At 45.9% G+C, this 22,996-nt stretch overlaps 1 protein-coding gene across 6 annotated transcripts in view; it reads right to left on the bottom strand.

Annotated features, from left to right (window-relative positions):
• LOC129711774 (protein kinase C zeta type) overlaps positions 1 to 22,996 on the bottom strand; it is a 458,626-nt gene that overhangs the window by 163,946 nt on the left and 271,684 nt on the right. For all 6 annotated transcript variants that reach the window (XM_055659716.1, XM_055659717.1, XM_055659714.1 and 3 more), the window contains one exon: positions 2,043 to 2,174. In XM_055659716.1, the coding sequence (XP_055515691.1) occupies positions 2,043 to 2,174 (132 nt within the window). The remainder of the gene's footprint in view (positions 1 to 2,042; positions 2,175 to 22,996) is intronic.

Here is a 22,996-nt window from a genome sequence, read left to right as displayed (position 1 = left end):
ATTCACACGCAAATTAAAGGAAAGCACATATTCGACTCGGGCAGTTTACAAGTGATACACCACTATGAACATTGAATTGGCACATTTTAGGTAACAACCCAACCACCTCCACCGCTTTTTTCTCCACTCTCTTCCCTGTGCCTCATCCGTGTGCACACATTTCTCCCACTATCCCATGACTCATTGCCCCTATCCCCTTCCACCTATTTCCCTTCCTTTGGCTTCACATTCACTCCTTTCCCTCCTCATCTTGCACCCTTCTGTCTCCCTTTTATCTCCTTTTGTTCATGCATCTGCCAATCAAAAATCCCTTCAGCAGTATCCACCTATCATTTGTGTGGGAAGGAACTGCAGATGCTGGATTACACTGAAGATAGACACAAAATGCTGGAGTAACTCAGCGGGATAGGCAGCATCTCTGGATAGAAGGAATGGGTGACTTTTTGGGTCAAGACCCTTCTTCAGACTGTCAGGGGAGAGGGAGACACAGAGATAAGGAAGGGTAAATTGTGTGAAAACGAGACATCAAAAGAGATAAAGTTCAAGGAAAATATAGAATAGATCATTGTTAACTAAGAGAAGTGACAACAAAGCAAACAGAGATAAAATGGAATCAGAGACAGTCAAACAGGTCGGAGAACTGGGAAGGGGGAGGATTGGCGAGAGAGGGAAAGCAAGAGTTACTTGAAGTTAGAGAAGTCAATACAAGTGTTAGCTCTCAAGCGAAACACGAGGTGCTGTTTCTCTCAATTGGTGCTGGGCCTCACTCTGCATCTCTTTTGCTGTGTCGTTTTCATATACTTTACCCTTCCTTATCTCTGTGTCTCCCTCTCCCCTCAGTCCAAAGAAGGGATTCAACCCGAAACATCACCCATTCCTTCTATCCAGAGATGCTGCCTGTCCCGCTGTTACTCTGGCATTTTGTGTCTATCCACATATCATTTGTCCTGGAAACATAGAAAATAGGTGCAGGAGGAGGCCATTCGGCCCTTCGAGCCAGCACCGCCATTTATTGTGATCATGGCTGATCGTCCCCATTCAATAAACCGTGCCTGCCTTCACCCTATATCCCTTGATTCCACCATCCCCTAGAGCTCTATCTAACTCTCTCTTAAACCCATCCAGTGACTTGGTCTCTACTGCCCTATATGGCAGGGAATTCCACAAATTCACAACTCTCTGGGTGACAAAGCGTTTTCTCACCTCAGTCTTAAATGGCCTCCCCTTTAATCTAAGACTGGGCCCCTGGTTCTGGACTCGCCCAACATTGGGAACATTTTTCCTGCATCTACCTTGTCCAGTCCTTTTATAATTTTATATGTTTCTATAAGATCCACCTTCATCCTTCTAAACTCCAGTGAATCCAAGCCTAGTCTTTTCAATCTTTCCTCATATGACAGTCCCGCCATCCCAGGGATCAATCTCGTGAACCTACGCTGCACTGCCTCAATCATATGGATGTCCTTCCTCAAATTAGGAGAAAAAAACTGTACGCAATACTCCAGATGTGGTCTCACCAGAGCCCTATCCTGCCTCCACCTCTTTTCCAGATTTGTTCCCCCAATACAATCAGTCCTGACCTGAAACATTACCTTTCCCTGTTCTCCTGAGATGCTGCCTGAAATGCTGAGTTACTCCAGCACTTTTTTTTTGTAAACCACTATCTACAGTTCCATGCAACTGCATGAACACATTAATTTCTACTAACTTACATTGTTAATCTTCCCTTCTCAGGGAGATTTATATATTCAAGAGAGTATATAATTCATTTAATGAACTAGATTAAAAATATATAGATATTAAAACCCACAGAGAAACCTTGGGTTAAGTGCTCATTATCTCTGTGCTACAAATGTTAATGATTTGTTGATTGAACCTGTTAGCCGTGAAGCAGTGCTTCACATAACAGTTAGATGGATTTATTTTTTTAATTATAGGTTGAAGGTGGGAAACATATGCGGAACAAAAGTATATTTAATCAATGTACAAATGTTAACATTCACTATTGGAAGATATTATCTATTGTCTATATTATTACTTACCATGTGCCTTTGGCAGGTCAAAGGAACAAGTCTGTGGCAGCGTTTATGGACCAACAACTTGCAGTTGATACACTTGTAACCTTGCCTGCCGAGACCCCATATCCTTTCACTGCAGTATCCACAGTAGGCCTTCTGTGAATAAGAAAACAACTGTTATTCATTCCATTTCCATTACGACAAGTTTCCTTGTTCTATACAAGTGAGCCTATCAACATTTTGTAAATGAAAATCGCCTTATCATACAATAGCCGTTGTTGATCTGAATCTTGTACAAGAAAAAAATTCCCCCATGTGCTGCCGTTCAGACTACGATTAGTAACAAAATCCTGTCAGAATTGAAACTTAACTGAGAAATGAAACAGTAGTAAATTGGAGTTGGTGACAGCAAAATTAAAAATAAATCTGTAGACAGGTTCCAACCCGAGATACCACCTACCCATGTTCTCCAGAGGTGCTGCCTGACCCGCACTTACTCTGCACTTTGTCTTTTTTTTGTAAACCAGCATCTGCAATTCCTTGGGTCTCTTTTTTTAATCTTTAACCAACAGAAGCTCCTTTCATCTAAGTTTCTTGGTTTCTTGGTCCTCCAAAATATTCCAAATGGAATTTAAACTGTCTGAAGAATGGCCCTGACCTGAAACGTCACCTATCCATGTTCTTCAGAGATGTTGTTTGACCTGCTGAGTTACTCCAGCACTTTGTGTCCTTTTCTTTAAACATAATTCCAACCTTATTTTGCTTTCATTCGAGTTGATTGGCGGCCACTCGCACATGCGCACACACACACATGCGCGCGAGGCTTTGGAGGCTCAATCCAGCGCTAGATGCAGCTCAACTCTGCCTGTCTCACCGGGGTAACTACAGCCTTGGCTAGACTGACTGGATACCAGCGCTGCTTCTCCGCACTGGCCATATTTCCCGCAAGTCCAGGAAGGGCTAGAGGCTCACCTGGCGGCACCTGGTTTAGCACTGCTTCTCTGCGCTGGCTGTGGGCCTGGGGGGCACCGCGCCGGTCTGACTACCGACCAAAGATCCTATAGCGGAGGATCTTTGCTGCCGACCTCACTGGCCACTCGTGGAGGGGGCACTTGGGACAGCGCCGGTGACCCGGCCGGGATCGTCCTGCCTGCGGATGAAGCGCAGGTCTGTGCCACGTCTCCCTCCTCCAATCACCGCACTCTATCCTCAGGCCCACCCCCAACCCCCACTCCTCCCTCTTCCAATCATCGCGCTGAATTATCATGTCCCGCCCCCATTGCCTGCTAACCGACGTCTCTCTCGTCCAATCGGCGCCATCGATCTTCAGTCCCACCCCCACTGTCTCGCAGAAAGCGGAGATTTCACCGGGTTTTAAAATCCTCATTACAAAAACTTGGGGGGGGGGGGGGGGGATGTCCCCCACCTCTCAAAACATAACATGGAGAGGACGTGTCCCCTCTGGCCTCCCCGGGTTTTCCGCCCCTGTCACCAGAGAAGACACCCAGCAACTGGTGATGTCTATGAATCACAGACTTCAAACAGTCATTGCATGCAAAAGATATGCAACAAAATACTAAACATGACTACTTTCATTTACATTACATTGCTGTGTCCCAAACATTATGGTGAAATCAAAATGTGCAAAAATGGCCTTTACTAAAATCTGACAATATGCACTTTAACCACATGTGATTTTTTTCTATTACAAATAGCAAATTGTGGAGTACATATTGGAGGCAAATAAATAAATGACGGGTCTTTGTCCCAAACATTATGGAGGGCACTATAGAAAGATAGAAGTTGACAAATTGAACTCCAGACCTTAGAGCAAAGATAAGTGGAGGTAGAGTGTCGTACAGCATGGAGACAAATCCAACTTGCCCACACCAACCAACTTGCTCTGTCTACACTAGTTCAACCTGCCCACAACCCTCTAAACCTATTCTATCCATGTACCTGTCCAAATGTCTTGTAAATGTCATGATAGTACCTGCCTCAACTACCTCTTTTGGCAGCTCATTCCATATACCCATCACCCTTTGTGCAAAAGAGTTGCTCTTCGTGTTTCAATTAACTCTCCTCCTCCCCCCCCCCCCCCCCTCACCTTATAATTATGTCCTCTTAGAGTCATAGAGTAAACGAGTGTTACCGTGTGGAAACAGGCTCTTCGGCCTAACACGCCCACACCAGCCTAAAATGTCCCAGCTCCACTAGTCCCACTTGCCTGCGCTTGGTCCATATCAATCCAAACCTATCCTATCCATGTACCTGTCTAACTGTTTCTTAAACGATTAGATAATCCCAGCCTCAACTTCCTTCTCTGGCAAGCAGCTGTTCCTTACATCCACCACCCATTGCGTGAAAAAGTTACACCTCGTATTCCTATTAAATATTTTCCCCTTCACCTTGAACCTATGTCACTGGTCCTCGATTCCCCTATTCTGGGTAAAGGACTTTTTGCATCTACCTGATCAATTCTTCTCATGATTTTGTATACCTCTATAACAAGGGCTCCCAACATGGGGTAAATTTCACCTACCGAGGTGGTAAATGTGTACATATTTTTTCTCATTGACTGACTCTGTTTGGTTCTGGTATTCTGTTCATCATTAGTTGTTCATAAATAAATGAAATACCATTGTTATGTGCTATTAAAGTTGCCAGGGGTAAACGTGACGAAAAAGGTTGGGAACCCCTGCTCATTAAGATCTCCCCTCCTGTGCTCCATGGAATAGAGATCCAGCATACTCAACAGTTCCCAATAACTCACACCCTCTAGTCCTAGCAACATCCTTGTAAATCTTTTCTGAACACTTTCAAGCTTGACAATATCTTTCCTATAACATGGTGTTCAGAACTGAACCCAATATTCTAAATGCAGTCTTATACAACTGCAACATGACCTCCCAACTTCTATACTCAATACTCTGACTGATGAAGGCCAATGTTCCAAAAGCCTTTTTGACCACCTAATTAGCCAGAAAAAGCAGCCTACCAGAGGACTGGGAGAAATTCAGTCCAGCAGAGGACAAAGGGCTTAATTAGGAAAGGGAAAATAGATTATGAAAGAAAACTGGCAGGGAACATAAAAACTGACTGCAAAAGTTTTTTTAGATATGTGAAGAGAAAAAGATTAGTTAAAACAAATGTAGGTCCCTTGCAGTCAGAAACAGGTGAATTGATCATGGGGAACAAGGACATGGCAGACCAATTGAATAACTACTTTGGTTCTGTCTTCTCTAAGGAAGACATAAATAATCTGCCGGAAATAGCAGGGGACTGGGGTCAAATGAGATGGAGGAACTGAGTCAAATCCAGGTTAGCCGGGAAGTGGTGTTAGGTAAATTGAATGGATTAAAGGCCGATAAATCCCCAGGGCCAGATAGGCTGCACCCCAGAGTACTTAAGGAAGTAGCCCCAGAAATAGTGGATGCATTAGTGATAATTTTTCAAAACTCTTTAGATTCAGGATTAGTTCCAGAGGATTGGAGGGTAGCTAATGCAACCCCACTTTTTTAAAAGGGGGGGATAGAGAAAACAGGGAATTACAGACCAGTTAGTCAAACATCGGTAGTGGGGAAACTGCTAGTCAATTATTGAAGATGGGATAGCAGCACATTTGGAAAGTGACGAAATCATTGGACAAAGTCAGCATGGATTTATGAATTTTATAGCATTTTTTCGAGGATGTAACTAGTAGAGTGGATAAGGGAGAACCAGTGGATGTGTTATATCTGGACTTTCAGAAGGCTTTCGACAAGGTCCGACATAAGAGATTAGTATACAAACATAAAGCACACGGTATTGGGGGTTCAGTATTGATGTGGATAGAGAACTGGCTGGCAGACAGGAAGAAAAGAGTAGGAGTAAACAGGTCCTTTTCAGAATGGCAGGCAGTGACAAGTGGGGTACCGCAAGGCTCAGATCTGGGACCCCAGCTATATACAATATATATTAATGATTTGGACGAGGGAATCGAATGCAACATCTCCAAGTTTGCGGATGACACGAAGCTGGGGGGCAGTGTTAGTGTTAGGAGGATGCTAGGAGGCTGCAAGGTGACTTATGCAGTATAATGTGGATAAATGTGAGGTTATCCATTTTGGAGGCAAAAACAGGAATGTAGACTATTATCTGCATGGTGGCCGATTAGGAAAAGGGGAGATGCAACAAGACCTGGGTGTCATGGTACACCAGTCATTGAAAGTAGGCATGCAGGTGCAGCAGGCAGTGAAGAAAGCGAATGGTATGTTAGCATTCATAGCAAAAGGATTTGAGTATAGGAGCAGGGAGGTTCTACTGCAATTGTACAGGGTCTTGGTGAGACCACACCTGGAGTATTGCGTACAGTTTTGGTCTCCTAATCTGAGGAAAGACATTCTTGCATTAGGGCGTACTGAGAAGGTTTACCAGACTGATTCCTGGGATGTCAGGACTTTCATATGAAGAAAGACTGGATAGACCCGGCTTGTACTCGCTAGAAATTAGAAGATTGAGGCTGGATCTTATAGAAACTTACAAAATTCTTAAGGAGTTGGACAGGCTAGATGCAGGAAGAATGTTCCCGATGTTGGGGAAGTCCAGAACAAGGGGTCACAGTTTAAGGATAAGGGGTAAATCTTTTAGGACCGAGATGAGAAAAACATTTTTCACACAGAGAGTGGTGAGTCTCTGGAATTCTCTGCCACAGAAGGTAGTTGAGGCCAGTTCATTGGCTATATTTAAAAGGGAGTTAGATGTGGCCCTTGTAGCTAAAGGTATCAGGTGATATGGAGAGAAGGCAGGTACAGGATACTGAGTTGGATGATCAGCCATGATCATATTGAAAGGCGGTGCAGGCTCGAAGGGCCGAATGGCCAACTCCTGCACATATTTTCTATGTTTCTATATTTCGCTTGGGCAACTTACAGCCCAATGGTATGAATATTGATTTCCCTCACTTCAGTTTGCCCCGGCATTCCCTCTCCATCTTATCCCCCCTGAACCCAAGTCACACTTGCTTCTCATTCTCACCCTACAAACAGCTTCCAATGGCCTGTTTCCTTATTCATCAATACTTTTTTACATATCTTTCTTTCATTGTTCTTTATCTCTCCACATCAGTGTCTATATGTCTCGTTTCCCTTATCCCTAACCAGTCTGAAGAAGGGTCTCGACCCGAAACGTCACCCATTCCTTCTCTCCAGAGATGCTGCCTGACCCCCTGAGTTGCTCCAGCATTTTGTGTCTACCTTCGATTTAAACCAGTATCTGCAGTTCTTTCTTACATAGGAGATAGATCTGGCGGGTAGCATTAAGGACAATCCCAAAAGATTTTATAAATACATAAGGGGGAAAAGGGTAACTATAGAAAGAGTGGGACCTCTCAGGAATCAATGCGGTCACCTCTGTGTGGAACCACGGGAGATGGGCAAGGTCCTCAATTAATATTTCTCCTCTGTATTTACCGAGGAGAAAGACAGTGGGACGGAGGAAATTGGAGCAGTCACTGGAAGTGTCATGAGAGCAGTCAGGCTTACCGTTGAAGATGTACTGAAGGTACTGTTGTGTTTGAAGGTAGACAAATCTCCAGGGACTGATCAGATATAAGCGAGGACATAGTGGGAAACTAGAGAGGAACTTGTGGGAGCCCTGGCTGAAATGTACTAGTCGTCCTTAAATACAGGAGAGATGCCGGAATACAGCTGGGTGGAAAATGTTGTGACTCTTTTCAAGAACGGCTGCAGGGAAAATGCTGGGAACTATAGGTCGGTCAGCTTAAAATCTGTAGTTGGTAAGTCACTGGAGGGTATTCTGAGGGATATGATATACAGGTATTTGGATGGGCAAGGGCTGATTAGGGATAGTCAGCTTTGTTTTGTACTTGGAAGGTCGTGTCTCACAAATCTGTTTGATTTTTTTGAAGACGTGACCAAAAAGGTTGATGAGGGCAGAGCTGTAGATGTTGTGAACATGGATTTCCGTAAGGCGTTCGACAAGGTTCCGCATGGTACACTGCTCTGGAAGGTTAGATCGCATGGGATCCAAGGAGACATAGCTCAATGGATAGCAAATTGGCTCCTTGGAAGGAAGCAGAGGGTGATGGTGGAAGGTTGCTTCTCAGACTGGAGGACTGTAACTATTGGTGTGCCTCAGGGTTCGGTGCTGGGCCTATTACTGTTTGTCATCTGATTTGAATAAGAACATACAGGGCAAGATTAGCAAGTTTGCTGATGATGCAAAAGTTAGTGATTTGCAGATAGTGAAGATGGTTGTGAAAGATTGCTGCTGGATCTGGATCGATTGGCCAGGTGGGTGGAGGAATAGTTGATGGAATTTAATACAGAAAAGTGTGAGGTGTTGCATTTTGGGATGTTGAACAAGGACAGGACCTACACAGTAAATGGTAGGCCTCTGGGTAGTGTTGTAGAGCAGAGGGATCTAGGAGTGCAGGTGCATGGTTCCTTGAAAGTCGAGCCGCAAGTAGATTTGGTGGTCAAAAAGGCTTTTGGCACTTTGACCTTCATCAGTCAGAGTATTGAGTATAGAAGTTGGGAGGTCATGCTGCAGTTGTATAAGACGTTGGTGAGACCGCATTTAGAATATTGTGTTCAGTTCTGGGCACCATGTAATTGGAAATATATTGTCATGCTTGAAAGGGTTCAGAAAAGATTTAGATGCCAGGACTAGATAGTGTGAGCTTTGGGGAGAGGTTGAGTTAGCTGGGTCTCTATTCCATGGAGCGCAGGAGGATGAGGGGAGATCTTATAATACAAAATCATGAGAGGAATAGATCGGGTAGATGCACATAGAGGAATCGAGGACCAGAGGACATAGATTCAAGGTGAAGGGGTAAAGATTTAATAGGAATCTGAGGGGTCAATTTTTCACACAATGGGTGGAGGGTATATGGACCAAGCTGCCAGAGGAGGTAGTTGAGGCTGGTCAAGAAACAGTTAGACAGGTACATAGATAGGACAGGTTTGGAGGACATGGACCAAGCACAGACAAGTGCGACTAGCGTAGCTGGGACATTGTTGGCGGTGTGGACGAGTTGGGCCAAAGGGCCTGTTTCCACACTGTATCACTCTATGACTATATGACTCCTTTGCAAGCAATGGAGCAGATTGATTGGGGGATGGATGAAGAAAGAAGCTCAAAAACAGGAAAAATTAGCATTCGGAATGGATTACAAATATATCACCATCTGCTTCAGATGACAAATCATGCACACGTTACATTTCAATAAATCTGCAAATATTTTGAATCAAGTTCATTCATCTAAGGCAAATCAAATGAGAGCCTCTAGCAAAATATCCATAATGATAAACAGATGAAATGGTTTACTAATTGACTTGTGTGAGTCAATAACCAAATGCATAATGCACCTGCTTAGACTTTTATGCATTTTTCAAGATAAATCTGTCCAGGGCATTATTTTAAAAATATAGTAAACCACCTTTTAATATTGCTGCATAGCTTCTGTGTGACCCAGTAGTCACCATATAACGTTCGGCTGAATCACCTTAGTTTTCAGCATCTGGCTGAAATTACTGGGTGCCAGCTGATATGGAACACAGAGAGAGCATTTAAAAAAAAGTGTAAACACAAGGAACTGCAGCAATCTTGAATCCTGGAATCCTAAGCAAAAGTCAAAGCACTGGAGAAACTCCGTGGGTCAGGCTGCATATGTGGAGGGGAATGGATAGATGGCGTTTCAGGTCAGAACCCTTATTCAGACCAAAGAGTGCAGAGAAAATGTACGAGGTTGTTGCTAGGACTTGAGGGGCTGAGCAAAAAGGAGAGGTTGGGCAGACTAAGAGTTAATGCACAGAAACATAGAAAGATACACCACAGGAACGGGCTCTTTGGCCCACAATGTTTGTGCAGAACATTATGCCTAGTTGAACTGATCTCATCTGCCTGTACTTGATCCATTTCCCTCTATTCCCTACACTTCTACGAGCCTATCTAACAACCTCTTAAACACCACTATCGTATCTACCAGGACCCCCGATAATGCGTTCCAAGCTCCCTCAGCTCTGTGTAAAAAATGCCCCGCACATCAACATTAAACATACCCTCTCTCACCTTGTAGCTGCTAGTGTTGGACATTTCAACCCTGGGAAAAAAATTCTGACTGTCTCTCAGATATGCCTCTCATAATTTGATATTGCTAGAGCCAAGATGTTTCGGCACTAAACAACTGAAATAGGCAGGCAAAAAGGCATAATAAAATTACAAAAAAGGCACGAAAAAGGCATTTATTGACCAAAAAAATTGCATAAAAAGGCATGTATTTCCACCACCAAAATATGATTAAAAATGATAATATAAAGGTATTCTACACAAAGTTGCCCCTTGAACATAATTACCAGCATTTTTTTTCAAATTATCTGGTGTTAAACTATACCGTCAGTCAGACAGAATATGCTTCAGTTGTGAAAAACCTCTTCCTACCTTAGCTGAGGTCACTGGTGCATACCCGAAATGAGCTTTAGACTCTATATTCATGTTGATATCTTGTGCATTGCAACTACCTTTGAGAAATTACTCTCTCACATTTTCCTTGTATGTCTTTACCTACATTGGCAGGAACTTTATGAATATCGTCAGTTACTTTGTTGAAAACCTGCAAGTTATTTACTAATGTTTTGTCACGTTTCTCAAGTGAAGTGATAGGTTATGGGAAGTTTGCAAAATTGGAAGCAATAAACACAAGATCGCAGTGGAGGAACATTTTCTGCATGATTTCACTGATGATCCTGACTGTGGCAGATTCTTCTTCTGCAATACAGTTGACAATTTCTGTTATCTTTTCAAAATTTGCAGCATAGTAGAGTACAGCAGAGTGCTATGTACCCCACCTGGTCAAAACCGGCTGAGAAGGTAGCGGAATCTCGGGTGCCATTTCCTTGAACAACTGCACAAGTGATGGTGCTTTGAGAAAGAATTTCTTGACATTGGAAACTAGGCAATCGACATTTGGAAACAAGCTACGTATGTGCTTGGTAATTCTATGAAGTACTTGAGCTAAGCATGTCAAATGTAACATTTTGGGGAATAAAACGTTAAGAGCACAAGCAGCTTTTTTCATGTACGGAGCTGCATCAGTCACAAACAGAAGAACATTCTCGTGTTTTTTAACTTCTGGCCAAAGTACAGCAAGTGAAGATGTAAACAACTGAGCAATAGTTGAGCTGTTTGACTTCTCCAATATTTCCGATGTCAACAAATACTCCATTGATGGTTGACCTGCCTCCAGTGCACCGATGACCACATTGGCAACATATCTCCCCACAGCACCGGTTGTCTAGTCTATTGAGATCCATATTTTGTTGCATGCAACTTCATCTCTAATTTTCTGCACAACAATGTTGAAGTTGAAATACTTTTTCCATAATGATGACTCGCTTGGTCATCATACACATGTTCCTCTGTGTATTTCACTAAACAACCTCTGAGAGATTTGTTTTCCAATTTCCACAGTGAAATTCTTGCACTGAATCACTCGAAAACTCAGATTTGCGACTGGAGCCAGCAGTAAATGTAGTGAGGAGCCAAGTTTGGGTATTTTGCTTGGGTAGTGTACACCCCACCGGTATCAACATTGACTTCTCTAATTTTAGATAGCCCTTGACTTCTCCCTCCTCCCCATCCCCCTTCCCCCATTCCCAGCTCTCCTTTTAGGCCTACTGTCTCCGCCTCTTCCTTTATTTTTCCCGCCCCGCCCACATCAGTCTGAAGAAGGGTGTCGACCCAAAACGTTGCCTATTCCTTCTCTCCATAGATGCTACCTCATCTGCTGAGTTTCTCCAGCATTTTCTGTCTACCTTTGATTTTTCCAGCATCTGCAGTTCTTTTCTAAACGGATCTTGGAGAAGGCTGAACCAGCGGGCAGCAGCACGAACGAATAAACAACCGATGGTGGCGCCCCCGGTTTTGCCCCGGTGGTGGAAATGTTCTTGTAAGTTATACTATGTTAGCTCGTTAATAATAACATTAATATTAACATGTTAACATAGAAAACGTCATTGTAATCACAACTAGAGAAAATAGCACGACCTTTTAGCAAAACGGCAAAAAAAGGATGATTTAGGCACTCGATCATTATCTTGGTGAAATCATCAAAAAAGGCATGAAAAGGCACATGGCATTGAATGCAAAATTCTGGCTCTAGATATTACAGATCCACCACTGAACAATTCACATTCGTTGGGGTTAAACCCCATCTGCCATTTCTCCGCCCATTTATGCAGCTGATCTACATTGCACTGTATCCTCACCACCTGCAACTCCTCCAATTTTAATGTTGTCAGCAAACTTACTCACCAGCCCGTCTACATTTATATATATAACAAACAACAGAGGTCCCAGCCCAGATCCCTGTGGAACTCCACTGGTCACAGACCTCCAGCCAGAATATTTTCCTTCTACCACAACCTTCTGTATATGAAAATACCAGTTCTGAATTCATACGATAAAGTCATCGTGTGTACCATGAGGGACCTTATCAAAAGCCTTCCTCAAATCCATGTATACAACATCCACCACCCTAAATGTCATCAATACGAAGCTGAGGGGCAATTTTTACATTCAGAGAGTGATGGGGATATAGAATGAGCTACCAGAGAAAATAGTTGAGGAATAATCTTTAATAGCATTTATTGTATTAATTGAAATTTTATGTTCATAACATTGGGCTGTAAACCACCCAAGTGGAAAATTAGGTGTTCTTTAGTTTGCATGTGGCCTCACTCTGGCACCATAGAAGGTCCACGACAGAAAGGTCAGTCTGCGAATGGGAAAGGGGCATTAAAAGGGATGCAACTATGAACTTTCCCTTCCCTCTTTCCACCTTCACCCACATGCTTCTCTCCAGCTTTACATTTCACTCCTCCTCTTCTCTCGTTATCCGCCATCCTTTTGTTTTCTTTTCACCTCAAGCCTTTGTTACTTACTCCATTCATCTGCCAATCAACACCCACCATCTGTACCCACCTATCACATGCCAGGCTTTAACCCATGCACACACCCACACCCACACCCACACCAATCAGTATGAAGAAGTCCACTGACCCAAAACATCATCTGTCCATTCTCGTCCAGTGATTTGTGTTCAAAGACACCCTTATACACCGACATCTTTAAATCAACAAAACACCCAATGGTGCAGCAGTAGAGTTGCTGCCTTACAGGGTGAGAGACCCAGGTCGATCCTGACCACGGGTGCTGTCTGTACAGAGTTTGTACGTTCTCCCCGTGACAACGTAGGTTTTCTCCAGGTGCTCCTGTTTCCTCCCACACTCCAAAGACGTGCAGGTTTAGAAACATAGAAAATAGGTGCAGGAGTAAGCCATTCGAGCCTGCACCGCTATTCAATATGATCATGGCTGATCGTCCAACTCAGTATCCTGTACCTGCCTTCTCTCCATACCCCCTGATCCCTTTAGCCACAAGCGCCACATCTAACTCCCTCTTAAATATAGCCAATGAACTGGCATCAACTACCTTCTGTGGCAGAGAATTCCACAGATCTACCGCTCTCTTTTGTTTGTAGGTTAATTGGCTTCAATAAAATTGCAAATTGTCTATTGTCACAAGAGAGTAGGATAATACTGGTGTATGAGGATCGCTGGTCGGCACAGACGTGGTGGGCCGACGGGCCTGTTTCTGCACTGTGTCTCTGTGTATCTATAAACTAAACAAAGTGCAAGGGGAACTCAGCTGGTCAGGCAGTATCTGTAGAAGGGACAGATGACATTTTGGGTCGGGATGCTGCTTCAGTCATGCTGAAACCCAAAACACCACCTGTCCATTCTCTCCAAAGATGCTGGTGTAGCGGCACTAAACGTGGTGAATAAGGCCAGGCGTCAGGCAGGTTCAAACAGTAGTTTTATTAACATGTAAACAGGTGTTACATGTTAAGTTGGTCCGCTAACGTAATTATCATTGTTGCTGTAGCTCAGCGAGGTTGTTCTCTCGGGCTCAGCTACCTGTTGACTCCCCGGTCTCAAGATGAGATAAGCTTAAGTAGCAGGACACTCCCCCTAGCCAATGATGTCATGTGCCAGCCTTCGTAGCTACTGACGAGGGTTCGACCATCAGTGGTCTGTGTATCAGCTGACGCCACGCTGGCTAGCATACTGAGTTCCTTCAGCACTTTGTGTTTTGTTCAAGTTTCGGCATCTACAATTCCTTATGCCTCTCTTCAAAGCACCATTTAATTTACCGAATGATGAGCCTAAAGCTTGTGGTATGAGCACTGAATTTTACGATTTCAAGTAATCCACGCCCACCAGGACACCCCGGGTCTCCCTCCCTTTGTTCATCTTTTCAATTCACTCCTCTTAGTTACAAAGGATAAACATCCTCCCCCACTTTATCCCATTTGCCATCTCCCTTATCTGGTTCTGCCTATCACCTTCCAGCCTCTATCTCTAACCTTTCTCATCCAATCCACCACCCTGCTCCATCTGTCTATTTTTTTTATTTGTCTGCTTCCACTGACTAATGTGTCTCAGCATTCCTTCCTCCTTGTCACCCACCAGGCTCCATCTGTGCATCATCCACACTTGGTTCCACCTATCAACCTTTATCTTACCCCTGCATTTCTGAAGAAAGGTCTCGAACCGAAACTTCACCCATTCCTTCTCTGCCTGTCCTGCTGAGTTACTCCAGCTTTTTGTGTCTATCCTCCATTTTCAATTCTACATATTGACTATCTTCCCTCGAAACTCTCAGTCCTAATGCAGGGTTTTAACATCAAATGTCAACCATCCTCAAGTCAAGCCAAGCCAAGTCAAGTTTATTTGTCACATACACATACGAGATGTGCAGTGAAATGAAAGTGGCAATGCTCGCGGACTTTAGTGCAAAAAGACAAACAACCAAACAAACTATAAACACAATCATAACACACATATTCTTTTACATAATAAATAATGGAAGGAAAAACGATCAGTAAAGTTAGTCCCTGGTGAGATAGGCGTTTACAATCCGAATGGCCTCTGGGAAGAAACTCCTTCTCAACCTCTCTGTTCTCACTGCATGGCAACGGAGGCGTTTGCCTGACCGTAGCAGCTGGAACAGTCCGTTGCAGGGGTGGAACCGGTGTCTCATGATATTGTTGGCTCTGGAGTTGCACCTCCTGATGTATAGTTCCTGCACGGGAGCAAGTGAAGTTTCCATAGTGCGTTCGGCCGAACGCACTACTCTCTGCAGAGCCATCTTGTCTTTGGCAGAGCAATTCCCAAACCAGATGGTAATTTTCCCGGACAAGATGCTTTCCACCGCCGCTGCGTAGAAGCACTGGAGGATCCTCGGAGACACTCTGAATTTCCTCAATTGCCTGAGGTGGTAAAGGCGCTGCCTTGCCTTACTCACGAGTGCTGAGGCGTGTGATGCCCATGTCATATCCTCGGAGATGTGGACTCCCAGATATTTAAATCAGTTCACCCTATCCACAGGATCCCCATTTATCCTCAATGGAGTGTACGTCCTCGGATGATGTGCCCTCCTAAAGTCCACGATCAGCTCCTTCGTTTTTTTGATGTTCAAGAGGAGGCTGTTATCCTGGCACCAGAGTGTTAGACCAGCCTCCCGGTATGCCTTCTCGTCGTTGTCTGAGATCAGGCCCACCACCATGGTGTCATCAGCAAATTTAATTATTGAATTGGAGCTGAACCTAGCCACACAGTCATGTGTGTACAGGGAGTACAATAGGGGGCTGAGGAAGCAACCCTGGGGCGATCCTGTGCTCAGAGTGAGGGACTTCGATGTATTCCCTCCCATCTTGACTACCTGGGGCCTGGCGGTGAGAAAGTCCAGAACCCAGGCACACAGGGAGGTGTTGAGCCCCAATTCTATGAGCTTCCCGGCCAGTCTGGTGGGGACTATCGTGTTGAAGGCTGAACTGTAGTCTATGAACAGCATCCTCACGTAGCCCCCCTTCTGGCTGTCCAGATGGGAGAGAGCGGTGTGCAAGACCTGGGAGACCGCATCGTCCGTGGATCTGTTCGGACGGTATGCGAACTGCAACGGGTCCATGTTCCGAGGGAGGAAGGCGCAGATGTGTTTCTTCACCAGCCTCTCAAAGCATTTCATGACTACCGAGGTGAGGGCCACCGGACGGTAGTCATTCAGACAGGCTGGGGAGGCATTTTTTGGTACTGGTACCATGATGGATTTTTTGAAGCAGGCAGGGACCACGGACTTGTCCAGGGAGAGGTTGAATAATGTAGTGAGCACTGGAGCAAGCTGCGTAGCACAGGACTTGAGTACTCGCCCCGAGATGCCATCGGGGCCTGCAGCTTTTCTCGTGTTCACCCGTGTCAGAGCCCTCCTCACGTCGTGCTCGGACAGCGACAATGTGTGCACATTCCTCCCTTCAGCTTCGGTAGCCAGCCCGTTGGCGGAATTGTCGATAGTCGGCAGACCTGGAGTGGTGTTGCCCCTCTTGAAACAAGCGTAAAAGGAGTTCAGGTCATCAGCTAGGGAGGTGCCGGCACTTGCGGATGAGGAAGGGGTGCTCCGGTAGTTGGTTACAATCCGTAGCCCCTGCCACAGGCTTCTGGTGTCCTGCTGCTCCATCTGTAACTCCATCTTGTCCCTGTACCTTCTCTTTGCATCCTTCACCGCCCTTCGCAGTCGGTAGGACTCTGCCTTGTAGACGTCCATGTTTCCTGATGCCAGGCCCGAGTTGTAGGCAGCGGTGTGAGCATTCAGGGCCACACGAACAGACCTGTCTACCCAGGGTTTTTGGTTCGGAAAGGTGCTTACCCTTACCGTGGGGACGATGTTGTCGGTTACTGTTGCGATGAAGTCCGTGACTGCTTCCACGAACTCACTGACGTCACTGGAACTTGCTTCGAACATATTCCAGTCGACATCACTCAGTGCATCTTGCAGCATGGCCTCTGACTGGTCGGACCACCGCTTTACGTCCCTCGTCTCTACCGCTTCCCGAACTATCCTCTGTTTATACTCCGGCAACAGGAAATGGCAGCGTGGTCAGGTTTTCCTAGGGGAGGGAGTGAAACGGCCTTGTAGCCTTTCCTGAACGGTGTGTAGCAGTGGTCCAAAGTTATCTCCCTCCCTGGTGGCACACGTGATGTGTTGGTAGAAGATCGGCATGACTCGGCCGGATTTATTAAAATCTCCAGCCACCACCATAGCCGCATCCGGGTACTTGTTTTGATGTCGACATAGCACATCGCGTAGGGCCGATAGTGCCATGTCGGTGTCCGCCTGCGGTGGAATGTAGACGGCAGTGACGATCACTGAGCCGAACTCCCGGGGAAGGTAGAATGGGCGGCATGAGATCGTCAGGTGCTCCAGGTCCGGCGAGCAAGAACGGGAAAGCATCTTGATATTTCCAGGGTTGCACCAGTTGTTATTGGTCATGAAGCAAACTCCTCCACCCTTGGATTTCCCAGATGCTTCTGTTCTGTCAGCACGGTGGACAGTGAAGGACTCGGTTGGGCAGATTACCTGATCCGGAATCAGTGAGGTCAGCCATGTTTCAGTCAGGCAGAGGATGTTGCAGTCACTTATGTCCCGCTGGAATCTGACCCTCGCCCTGAGGTCATCCAGCTTGTTTTCCAGGGACTGGGCATTCACCAGAAGAAAGCTGGGCAGAGGGGGACGAAAGGCTTGGGCTCTCAGCCTATTCCGAATCCCCCCCCGCTTCCCTCGATGTTTTCTCCGGGTTTTCCTTGCAGCCGAGCTCCCTTTGTTGTTGCAGCAGCTTCTGTTGATCTCTGCTGGCCATGCTGGATCAGTAAGTACAGAGTTTAAAAAGTCTCCGTTTGCCCTGGAGTTTAGATTTAAGAGGGTTTCCCTGTCATACTTTGTTAGTACTATGGAATTAGAACTTAGAAATAAGTTAAAAAGGAACATAAAAGATAAAAAAACACACAATTTTCGCGGAGCTACCACACCGGCGACTGTACAGGGCCGCGCCATTTAAAAAAAAAAAATGTTTCTATTGTTTCCACTGATGCTGCTTATCTTGCTAAGTACTTCCAGTAGTTTATTTTTTTGCTCCAGATTACAGCAATGAAGAAATATTTGTTTTGTTTAGTACAGAGACACAGCATGGAAACAGGTCCCATGGCACACTGAGTCCGTGCGGACCAGCGATCCCCACACACCAACACTATCCGACACACATTAGGGACAATTTACAATTTAATCAAGCCAATTAGCCTACAAACTTGTAACATCTTTGGAGTGTGGGAGAAAACTGAAGCTCCTGGAAAAAACCCACACAGGTGATGGGGAGAACATCCAACCTCCGTATAGACAGTACCAATAGTCAGGGTTGAACCCAGGTCTCTGGTGCTGTAAGGCAGCAACTTCACCACCTTTAACATAGTGGAATCATTGAAATCTTGAAATCATTCGTCATTTAAAAATAATCCATCCTATTCTATCAAATTGAACTTCTTTCCACATTACATTCCAAATGAAATCCTTTGGTCCCTCACTTAGCTTGTCCATAGCTCCCTGGAGCCTCTTTGCATCTTCTTAGCACCCGTATCACCACCCCGATTCAAGTATTTGAATATAATACATTTTATCCCACAATCCCGCCCCTCCCCCCCTGGCCCCTCCCACCTATATCCCACCTTTGGCTTTTAATTTCCCTTCTCTTCCCTCCTTACACCATTTCCATCTGCAGCCCTATTTGTTTGTGCACGTCGGGTTGATTGCATTAGTCAAAACAGGGTGGACCACGTGAAGGATGCAATCTTGAACTTCACGCACTCCAGCAGGAAGGCTTAGACTCTCCTTCATCGTCTTGGTCCAGCTGCTCCTGCCCGGTACAACTCCCCCAAGGTGTCCGCAAATGCTGTGGCCTCTAACCTACTGGCAAACTCGAAGGTCACTACTTCCAAAGAAGCACGACAAGAAGTGAGACGGAGCCTGACAAAGTCCATCTCTTCTTCACCATCCTCAAGCGCCCTTTCTAACTCCAGTTGATGTAGACAAAGGCCTGTTCTCTACTGGGAAAGCAGCAGGAGTTGATGGGATCTACCCGGAATATCTGAAGAGCCTTGGCTCCATGGATGCAACTGGCTGGCTGCTTTTTCACCCATGTCCATTGTAGTGGAATTATCCATAAGGCTTGGAGAAGGTCTAGTCATCGCCATCTTCAATCCTGGGAAATCTGCTGATGATCCAGCTAGTTACCGACCCATCTCCGTCTTCTGCACATCCTACAAGCTGTTTTGAGCGCCTCCTGCTTCTCCATTCTGTAACTAGTCTCTCAAAACACTTCATGATGGTGGATGTCAAGGCCACTGGATAGTAGTCATTAAGGCATGGGATCTTGCTTATCTTCTGCATTGGTATGATAGTGGTCTTCTTGAATCAGATGGGTACCTCAGAGTCAAGTTTTTTTTGCAGAGAAGTCTTTCTGGATGATATTCTAGCCGCAATATAGGGACAGACATATGCAATGGCACATTCAGAAGGAGCCCAATCCACATTAAGAAAAAATTGTAAAACAGTAGCAATCCAGACCAGACCATCCCACACATGGCGAATGACTGCCGGCTTTTTTCCCTGGTGGCATCAAAGCCATCAACCCAGTAACTGATATTGCCCTGGCCTGGATGTCTACCCTTGATTTACAACTTCTGGCGACTTTGCACTAACCTATCTAAGACAACTGTCACTGCCTTTCACCTCAGCAATCGGTTTGCCAAAGCAAAGCTCCGAGTGTCCTTTTGTGGTAAGCCGGTAAAGAATGAAGAATTCTCCAATACCTCGGAGTCACACTGGATCACATCCTCACCTATCGTGAACACTTGAAGAGGGTGGCTGATAAACTAAAAGCAAAGGTCAACATCATCAGGCAACTTGCAGGCAACAGCTGGGAATCCAATGTGCACAGCCTCCGTACCGCAAGCTTAGCCCTAGTCTAAACAGCCGAGTTTTGCTCAACAGCTTGGGCTAATAGCTGTCACACCAAACAAGTTGACATTGTTCTTAACGCTGCAATGCGGGTCATCACAGGGACGCTTAAGTCAACACCTTTGCAGTGGCTCCCTGTCCTCTCTCAAATCGCCCCTCCCAGCATTCGCAGAAGGGAGAGGATGTTGAAAGATTGGTGCACCATCGAGGCTAACCCTGATCTTCCCATCCATACTGACTTGAACAATCTCCCCTACATGAGCCCGAAGTCCCGCAAACCCTTCTGGTCTTCCTTTAAATCCCTGGAAGATTTTGACTCCAAGACTCTTTGACTCTGGCGCAGAGCCTGGAAAAACATCAACACCAACAGCGGAGAGGTCATCACAGATCCCACAGTGGAACCAATGGGTTTTGACCTCCATCGCAAGCAATGGCTAACCCTGAATAGAATCCGCACCCTCCATGCAAGAACAGACCATCACCTCCATAAGTGGGGGATGACAGACAGCCCTGCTTGCGACTGCAGACATCCAGACCAGACCATCCCACACATCGTGAAAGACTGCCCACTGAGGCTTTTCCCTGGGGGCATCAAAGCCATCCACCCAGTAACTCATGCTGCCCTGGCCTGGATGTCTACCCTTGATTTACAACTTTACACTGTGCATGCCATACGCAAGAAGAAGATCTGTAGCTCCATTCATCCAAAACCCTCTCACCTGTATCAATCTATCACTTGATTGGCTTTGTCCTGCTGTCACCAGCTTTCTCCCCACTACGACAATCAGACTGAAGAATGGTCCTGGCTCAAAACATTGCTTATCCATTTCCTGAGTTACTTCAACTCTGTGTTACGTCAACTCTATGTATGTTTCTTCATTCATTTATATTACTGTATCCCAGCAAAGGTTTGTGAATATTCAGTTGTGTCTTGACAGATTCAATATGTCCACATTGCAAATGTGATTCTGCAGAGTTACTTGTCTGCACTCAAAATGTGAAAGGTTAGCAGTTAATTATAGCCATCAAAACTGTAGTTAATTGTTTATTGTGTATTTCTGTGCTATTGAATCTGCAGTAAATTGTTTACTGTTGTCTTTGTGTTTAAAACATGTAAGCTTGATGTACTTTGAGTGTGGGAGATTCGACTGAGATGGTCTCCAAGAGATCGTCTGCTTCTCTTGACGAATAAACATTTTTCTGTCAACTTGCTTCAGCCTCTGAGTGTTTAAGAAGGAACTGCAGATGCTGGAAAATCGAAGGTAGACAAAAGTGCTGGAGAAACTAAGCGGTTGAAAAGGCAACGTTTTGGGCTGAAACCCTTCTTCAGACTGATGGAGGGTGGGGGGGAGGGGGGGGGGGCTGGGAGAAGAAAGTAAAAAGGAAGAGGAAGAGTTCGAGGGCTGAGGGAGAGCTGAGAAGGGGAGGAGACAGCAAGGGCTACCGGATATTGGAGAATTCAATGTTTATGCCGCTAGGGTACAGACTGCCCAAGCAGAATATGAGGTGTTGCTCCTCTAATTTTCGTTGGTGCTCACTTTGGCCATGGAGGAGGCTCAGGACAGAGAGGTCGGATTCGGAATGGGAGGGGGAGTTGAAGTGCTGAGCCACCGGGAGGTCACGTTGGTTAGTGCGGACGGAGCAGAGGTGTTCGGCGAAACGATCGGCAAGCCTACGCTTGGTCTCACCGATGTAGATCAGCTGACATAGAGCAGCAGATGCAATAGATGAGGTTGGAGGTGATGCAGGTGAACCTCTGTTGCACCTGGAACGACTGCTTGGGTCCTTGAATGGAGTCGAGGGGGGAGGTAAAGTGACAAGTGTAGCATCTCTAGCGGTTGCTAGGGAGCGGTTGCAAGGGAAAGTGCCTGGGGAGGGGGTGGTGCGGGAGGTCACGTTGGGAGGGAGCGGACCTTTGCAGAAAAGCAGACGGTTCGGGGGAAAACGATGTGGCGAGTGGCGCCTCACGCTTGGAGGTGGCGATGTGACTGAGGACATCTGTTGTAGCAGCAGACAGCAGTGTTATGGGGTTGGAGGTGATGCAGGTGAAGCCTCATCTCTAGTAGGGAACGACTGCTTGGGTTGTTGAAAAGAGTCGAGGGGGGAGATAAATGTAGACAAACACAGCATCTCTATTTATTTTTAGGGAAAGTGCTCAAGGGGGTTTTGCGATCTCCAAGGGAGTTATGGAGAGGTGTGAGACGGCAAAAATGCAGACGGGGGTAGGGCCCCAACCCAAAATGTGGCGATCCATTCCATCCACAGATGGCGAAAATGACTGAGGACTATTTCCTGTATGTGTGTAGCTTGAACAAGGGTTCAAAGGAAGACGATTGGGAGACGCATGCTGTATTGTGAGTCGCAGAAGGGAATGGGGAGAGAGAGCCCGCCCTAACGGGGTATGGAAGAGACCCTGGTGCAAGCCTCATCTCTAGTAGGGGAGGGGAACTCCGTATTTTGTTCAAAAGGTCGCAACAGATATAATGTAGTACTAACACACTTCTCAATTTATTTTTAGATCTCCATATTTAGAGCTGAGGTGTGAGACGGCTAATATGCAAGTCTGAAGTAGGGCCCCAACCCAAAATGTTTATCCATTCCATCCACAGATGCTGCAATACCTGCTGAGTACCTCCTGTACTGTGTATTTTGAACAAGTTTCATCTTGAAGACGATTGAGAACTTGGCATGACAGTATTGTGGTCGCAGAAGGGATTCTTCAGCAGTCGCCCCAGGTAAGCCCGCCCTATCGGGTGGCTAGGCCCTGGGCATCAGCCGGCGGGGCCAGGTCCGGTGCAGGACATGGAGCCAAGGACTGGAACTGTGGCCGCGGTGAGGCCGGATCCGATGCAGGGCCTGGAGCGGTGAGGCCCGGCCCATTCTATTCATTCCTCTGGTTCTTGGGGTGGGGTCCTGTGGCGTCAGCTAATACACAGACCACTTATGGTCGAACCCTCGTCAGTAGCTACGAGGGCTGGCACGGAGACGTCACGACCCCTCACTAATTGTGCTTGCTACTTAATGATTAAGGACTCTTCCCTCGCAGACCTAGGCAGTTCGACAGGTATCTGAGG

The sequence above is a fragment of the Leucoraja erinacea genome, chromosome 30 (genome assembly GCF_028641065.1).
Source record: "Leucoraja erinacea ecotype New England chromosome 30, Leri_hhj_1, whole genome shotgun sequence".
Classification (NCBI taxonomy): domain Eukaryota; kingdom Metazoa; phylum Chordata; class Chondrichthyes; order Rajiformes; family Rajidae; genus Leucoraja; species Leucoraja erinaceus.
Note: the sequence above shows the minus strand (reverse complement) of the source record. Positions and strands in the feature narration are given on the sequence as shown.